Genomic DNA, 7,161 nt, shown 5'->3' with positions numbered 1-7,161 from the left:
GCACTAGGTATTGCCACTATGCTGTATGCCTTCACCAGGGGGTTATAAATAGTTTTCCAGGTTTCCTGATTTCAGAGTGATGCAAGAAAAGAGATAATTTTACTTAACTGGTAGTAAATAAATAGATCAGTCTATTTTAGTTTTTACTACCTCTAAAGTTATCTTCTGTAGGCTTATGGATAAAGTCTGACATACTGTAAGTTCTTTTTGCAGACCCTGCCTTTAAAAATTGAATTAATATGTAGTTTTTAAAAAGTTCACTTTGGCAGAATAGTTCTATTGAAGTTGAAAAGCAATTTACCTATTGATTTCAATGGAAAGGATTAGGCCCATGGTAGAAATTTTTGAAACTCTGACTCTGTTAGGAATGTTTCTAAAAGCTTACCCACCAATTCAGCATTTAGAGTAGCATGTCATACTGAGACTTTTACCTTTTGGCAGAGCTGCCATTTTATTAATCATGACAGAGCTAGGCAAATAGCATACAAATTACTACTTAAATATTTTTCTTAAATAATAGTTCAAAATAGATTTGGATCTCAGACTACACTGATTTACATGGCTTGGATGTACCTTCACTAATATTTTGGAAAAAGTTGATATAAAAGCAAGTTTAATGAAATGATTGTTGGGCCTTGAATGGAAAGTGAACTTTGAGAAGATAAAGTCAAAGTCTGTCTTACAAACTGACAAAGGTAGTCTGAGTATCTTCAAGTCAGGGCAGCCTTCTGTAAGACTATCTGGGTTTCTGTCAGTGAAACTACTGACAGTGAAATATTTGCAATCAGTCGGTAGAACAACAAATAATTGCTGACACCATTTGGAACGGCTTTTACTTCAGAGTAGAACACCAGCACTAGTTTCATATAAATGGACGCATGCATTCAAAGTCTGCTGATACTAGCAGCCATTAGTAGACTTCATGTCTTGAACAGCAAGGCTTCATATGGGAACTACATGTTTCCCGAGACTTTTTTGTGATCACTTATGATTAGAAGAAGATAAATTCAATAAGTCATTTGTTTGCTGTTTCCCATAGGTCTTTTGAAAAACAGAGACACTTATTGCATGATATACCTAGTTTTTGAAAAGCCAGCTTTATGGAAGAGATTTGGGTAGAACTTATGTCTAGGTACTGCACAAGGATTGGAGAAAGTGAAAGATGTATTCCTGAAGGATATAATTTGCTTGGCAGAGGTCAGTGCTTATGTGGAGAGCACCTTTTCCTTTGAGTCTCTAGGACTTGGTATTTACCTCAGCATTGGTACCTAAGATGTGTGAAAGATACAAAGTGAGAGTCTGGAAGCTTGCAGTGATGCATGATTAGGATTTTTGTGCTAGCATTCTGATACTAAGCTCAATACTCTTTTGCCTGCATTAGTTGCAGTTTTAATTTTGAGGTTCTGAACAGATTCATCTGCAAAATGAAAATGAGTGGTTGCGTTTGATGGATAAAATGAGAGTTGTATGATTTTTGTTTTCACATGCAAGCTAATTTGTGACGGAGATGTGGACATAGCTGTGGAGAGGTTCTAATCTCTGTAGTCTAAATAATATATTCATGATGATCTTTGTTCTCGTCCACATTTCTGTTGTGTTACAACTATGTAATATTTCATCATCACATTACTGGATCAGGCTAAAATATACCAGTCTCTCATTTGATGTGATTTGGCCATATAATGCAAATATGGCTCAGGTGGGCATATTAGTTACATGAAAAAAATTATGAAGGGGGAAGAAAACCTGTGATTTAAAGTGTAGTAAAGTGGGCTGGTGAACTCTTAAGTTTTTTAACTGGCTTATTTATTAAGACATACATAACTCAAGTGCAATAAAATTATTTTTATTATTTCAAAATGCACAACAGACAATACAGATGTTTACAGATCTATTTTGAAAACTTATCTTTTCTCATATGCTTTTATTACAAGCTACTCTATTTTGTAATTTTAATTCAAAATTCTCTCATCCAGTATGGATTAATTATTGAAATGAATAATATGCTTAATTTTAACTGAAGACAACTCATGTTTAAAACTGAAATGAGTGAGAGGCAATTTGATTGACCTATTACTTTACCACTTCTAAACCTCACTAGACCAAAGAAAATGTCCATGTGGATTCATCTTGTAAATAAAATTAAGAGAACTAATATATTTCAGTTAAAAAGCTAAAAATGAAATAAGTTAAAAATATTTCTTATCTATTATAAGAGAGATCCAGAGTAACAGACAAATTCCCTTTAAATAAACGTGTCTGTAAGTGTCTCAAAAGCAGACATGCCAAGTGGCCTCAAGAGATCATCTTCTTCATTTTCTCTTTTCTGGCAAATTAACTTTATCTCTGTGATTCCTAACAGGTTCATGAAGACCTATAGTGGTCACTACTCCACAGACCCCATTCCCTTCCTCCCCCCCCAACCCCCTGACACTTTATTTCAGTGCCTAGTTGTCTGTACCTTTCAGAAGATTTGCTAGCGACTACTCTGAATCTTTCATTAGTTGTTCAGTTTGCTATGAACACGGAGAACTGACTGTTCCTTTTCTCTTTGTAACAGTCTTCAAGCATGTAAAAGGTTCCACTGATTTCCCCCCGAGTGGTACCTCCCATAAGCACAACCACTACATGTATTTAAATCCTTTTCTCCTAAGATACTGATTAGGCATCTCTCCATGCTTATTGCTTTCCTGTGAATTTTCTCCAGTTTTTTAATGCCTGGAAGTTCTGTGTCCAAAGCTGGAAATAACAGCTCAGCTGAGGCCCTTGTGTTGAACTGAGCGGTCAAAGTAGGTTGTGTCTTGTAGGCTCTACTCCTTATGTTCCCGCTTTTCCGCAGCAGTGTGATACTGTTGACTCACACTTAGCTTGTGTAACCTCCAGGTCTTTGGTGCCGAACTACTGCTGAAACAGTTGCTCTCCATTCTGTGTTTGTGTAGGTCAGTGTTTCTGATGAAGGGCAGTATCTTTCTGTTTTCCTGATGGGATTTCATTCTGTAGGTTTCAGGTTGTTTTCCCAATAACATGAGATAATTTTGCATTCTGATTCAGTCAGTCCTCCAGCTTGCCTCCAGACCGTCCAAACTTCATACTGGCCGTTGCAGAATTAGGTTGCTGCAGAACTCTATGAACTTCCATTCTCAGAAGCGACTGCTGTGAACTACTTTCAAGTCAGGTTATCATACCATGTTTGCATTACTGGGATCAGATGCCTCTAGATTAATCCCTAAATAATTTGTGAGACTCCTACATTATATAGTGTTAAAAAACCCTTCATTACTTGCTGTTGCATAATGAGAAGAAATCCATTGTGGCAAAATTTTCAGAATTGTTTATCTGACTTGGGATATGTTTACTCAGGTGAAAGTAGACAACTGATGATTCTTTTTTCAAGTTAGCCAGGTATGAACTAGAGTTCATGTTATTTGTGTTACTGTGGCACTGAGTCTGCACTAAGATGCCTTACCAAGATAGCACAAGAGTTCAGGTGACGCTCAACATTTGAGCATAGATTTTGGCTCTTAAATGAACATACTGTTACTATTTACAGAGCATAATGACTATATGAAATATTTTGCCAAAAAAGTCAGGATATCAGCAGAGGGGTTCAACTAATAGGAAGGGAGGGCACAGATGCTGGTTGTAAGAAGCCACTGCTGCAAGGCATTTTAAAATCAGTGCATTCAGAGAAGAGATGGAAAACAGGGGATAGTAAAGACTTGGAACTTCAGAAATTTTGAAAGCATAAGGTAGCACAGTAAGTGAACTAGGCAGTGAAAATACAGGAATATAAAGAATGAAGGTGTAATAGAGAGGAAGAGGAGGCAAGAACAGAAGGAATTGGAAGCAGCATTACATAGATTGATGGAAATTATTTTAAAGAAACTGATGGGAAAAGTAGGGAAGGCCTGAAGAGTTTAGTTTTAGCTCTCCATTTTGGCCTTAAAAACCTTTGTTTTAATCTTGGCATTTTCTAAATAGCCTTGCCTATTATCTTTCACTTAAGCCCAACTAGTACCTCCATTTAGAAGGGAACATTTAAAGCCAAACTGCCATCTCAAGTACCCTTCATTGGTTACTTCCATTTTGACTGAAGGAACAGTAGGATGGCCCTAGCCCTCTCACAGTGCAGTCAGTGCTGTCAGTGTCGCAGGTCTCACAATGGCACTCTGTAGCTACTGGGTACGAATAAAAAGATTCGGGATGGTCACCACAGCCAGGGATCTTCACTGTTTCATACACAACCTCCTTGAAGGTACATGTTTGCTGAACAGATGATACCGGTGGGTATTTATATACTGGGTCCTGAAAAATAAAAAAAGAAAATACTTATTTGGAAATTTGTTATGGGGTAGAATTCAAATTTTTTATAAAATAAAGGATCTGATGTGAAAACTAATTAAACTGGTGGGGAAAATCCCACTGAGATCAAAAGGATTTGGATCAGGCTCTTCTGATTTCACCTATGTACTAAGATTTCTCTTTCCAGGAGGACCAATATAGCAAATTTGTGTCATACCATCACCAGACTATCTTGTAGGTCAGTTGCTTGAGTCTTCAAATTATTTGGAAAAGTAGAGGAATCTACATAGTAATGGCTGCTTTATTGCATCAGTTTGCAAGCACAAATTGAACACAAGTCAGAGATCCAGATTGTAATTCTTTCATCTCCAGTTATACAATATAAACATAATGTGTGCAGCCAGTTAAAGATCTGAATTTTATTAGCATCCTTCGCCCTTCCCTTTGTGGTTCACATTGGCTGTATCTACTTGTCAAATAGGACAGCAGTTATTCAGCCTGTTATTTCACAAAGCTCATCCTGTCTGTTTGTTATGGAATGGAGAAATGGGTTATTTATACATCACTTGGAATATTTAATCCTGGTGCCTGAAATTAAGATTCTCACCCTTGTGAAGCAGTATCCCGAGCACCACGTGGCATTCACTGTAATACAGAATTCACATTCTTCTCTTTCCACTGCTATAGTAATATTGGTGAGCTGGCAGCTATTGCAACAAATTGCTTTCCAGCAAAATAACAGCACATAACAGTTGACTGTCTTCATCCTGTGTATAAAGCAAAAAAACCTATCTATACTGGAGAAACATGTAGTTATTTTCAACAGGGAATATTTCTGAAAACAGGGAGAAATTGAGTCTTCACATTATCCTCAAGTGGTTCTATAATAGCAAGCTTTCAGAAACATCAGTGAGAACACAGGATAAAGCCATTAAATAGATCTGTCTGTATGTTTAGTGTTAAAGGAGTTTGATTTTCCTAAGAGACTGAAATGGCATGGCAGCAATCTTTGCAGAATAATGATAGCAGAGTACCAATACCACTTTCGATGAAACATTTTTATCTAAGTTTCTGTACATGTGTCCTGTTTTTAAGGAGAAAGAAAAAGCAGCAAGGGAGAGAAAGAGCAAAGGATAATCTACTTTTCAGAAGCAATTGATTACATACAACATTTGCAATTTGGAAAATGATTTCTCCATCAGGATCTGATGAAAACTTACCTGTATTCTGCTTGCCTTCCTGGTAGTAGCTGTAGTGAAAAGAAAGCCCTATGCTCACCTTTTATACTAAATTGTGTGTAACTTATACCTTGGGGATTTGCAGTGTATTAATGCAGCAGGCATTAGTTTAGTACCTGGTGAAGGCGGATTAACGTTCAGACAGACAGTGAGATCAAGCCTTGTTAAGGGGAAAAAAGAAAAGCAAAACATACTCAAGAAATGATGGTGAAGGTTACTGTCACAATGCCTTTTAAGAAGTTTCACTGGATTTGATTCAGTGGTATTTAGAAATAGCTGAGCCATTCCACAGTTTGAAAAAAGGTTGAGAAGCCTATTTTTGGAAAAGTTCAGGTGTTTTAACTGTGTCAGCCCTAGAACTGATAGGCTTGGGGTGCAAGCCGGTCCTCTGGTAATTCACAGTAGGGACATTGCTAGTGTTTCTTTGCTAATGAATATGGTCCTGAGATTTTCAGGTTATCAATTTTAATTGTTTTACTCTGAATTAGGTCTTACCTAGTGAGCTGCGTATTTACTTGATCATTGATCTGTGGCCCAAGAAAGCTAGTAGTGTGATTTTTGTTAAATCATAAGTAACTCAACTTTTCTTTATAATTTAAAATACCACTGTGGTTTTTAAAAATTTGGATTTTTGTCCCAGTATATGCAGTCCTGGTTCCTGCCTGTTGCATGATCACTTTTTAAAACTTAGGTAAGGTATGCCTGTATTGTGGAAAGGGACAGTAGAAATATCATAATGACGCTCTGGATCTGTGTTTTCTCTCAGTGATCTCAGGTCAAGTATTGTCATATTACAGGGAAAATGCTAATGTTTTTAACAGGCAACAATGAAGCTCAAATGTATTCCCTAGTTTTCATGATAGTAAAAATTCTGTGAATAGTGTTCCCCTGTTCACTGCCCTTTTCCTGCATCTACAGGTTAGCGATGTGTGCCTCTTCACCAGAATAATGACAGAGAAATAACTGTCTTGAGCTTCACGCATCACTCCCGGGGAGGATGACTCACAGTACCGCTGTATTTACTATCACCTGCCCAGAACAGCCAGTCTGGCTTTGTTATGGCTGTTCTATTATGGTCAGTCTGACTTTTACAGAAATCCATCCACAAAAGAAAACTAGGCAAGGACATACAGTTAAAAACACTTTATCATGAAAAGAAATTCTTGCTGGCTTATTAGTTGTTCTGCAGATGGGTTTCTTTTCAAAATGGGTTTTAAAAGTGAGCTCTTTAAGTGTCTCATACTTTCCTGTGGTCCTGCAGACTGGCCATCTGTTCCAGTTTTCATCCAGTCTGCAATACCTTAATTTGTTAATGAATTTCTTATAATACCAAAATTAAAGAGTGATCTGCAGATTTTCCCTGGACATATCCTGTAATAATTTTGTTTGAATGAAAACACAGCTCAATTAAATGTGTAAAGAATTCAAGAAAGCAGCCATCTTCCTCTTTACTAATATAAGCTCTGGGATCGTTTGATAATGGTCTTTTGTGTCATTTAGTGTCAGCACAGCCTGTCTTCTCAGAAAAGATTCTCACTTGCTGTAAATCACTAATTCCAGAAATGCCAGACAAAAAGCTAATTACAATTAGTTATATTCCTACTGAGGATTTGGTCTTTTC

At 37.0% G+C, this 7,161-nt stretch overlaps 1 protein-coding gene across 1 annotated transcript; it reads right to left on the bottom strand.

The window, feature by feature from the left end:
- Positions 1 to 4,068: 4,068 nt before the first annotated feature.
- On the bottom strand, positions 4,069 to 5,068 carry FSHB (follicle stimulating hormone, beta polypeptide). Its single transcript, XM_010193116.1, has 2 exons — positions 4,910 to 5,068; positions 4,069 to 4,305 (listed from the first exon to the last, which is right to left on the bottom strand). The coding sequence occupies exons 1-2, from the start codon at positions 5,066 to 5,068 to the stop codon at positions 4,069 to 4,071; spliced, it is 396 nt and encodes a 131-aa protein (XP_010191418.1).
- Positions 5,069 to 7,161: the final 2,093 nt, after the last annotated feature.

This window comes from Mesitornis unicolor, unplaced genomic scaffold (genome assembly GCF_000695765.1).
Source record: "Mesitornis unicolor isolate BGI_N332 unplaced genomic scaffold, ASM69576v1 scaffold49379, whole genome shotgun sequence".
Classification (NCBI taxonomy): Eukaryota; Metazoa; Chordata; class Aves; order Mesitornithiformes; family Mesitornithidae; genus Mesitornis; species Mesitornis unicolor.
The sequence above is the reverse complement of the archived record's forward strand: the minus strand, read 5'-3'. Positions and strand labels throughout refer to the sequence as shown.

Bases quoted from the DNA above. Each gene is read 5' to 3' on its own strand.
- FSHB (XM_010193116.1), bottom strand. From the start codon at position 5,068: ATGAAGACAGTCAACTGTTATGTGCTGTTATTTTGCTGGAAAGCAATT. The intron at 4,306-4,909 runs GTGAGAATCTTA...TTTATTTTTCAG, and splicing joins CGGGATACTGCTTCACAAGG to GACCCAGTATATAAATACCC.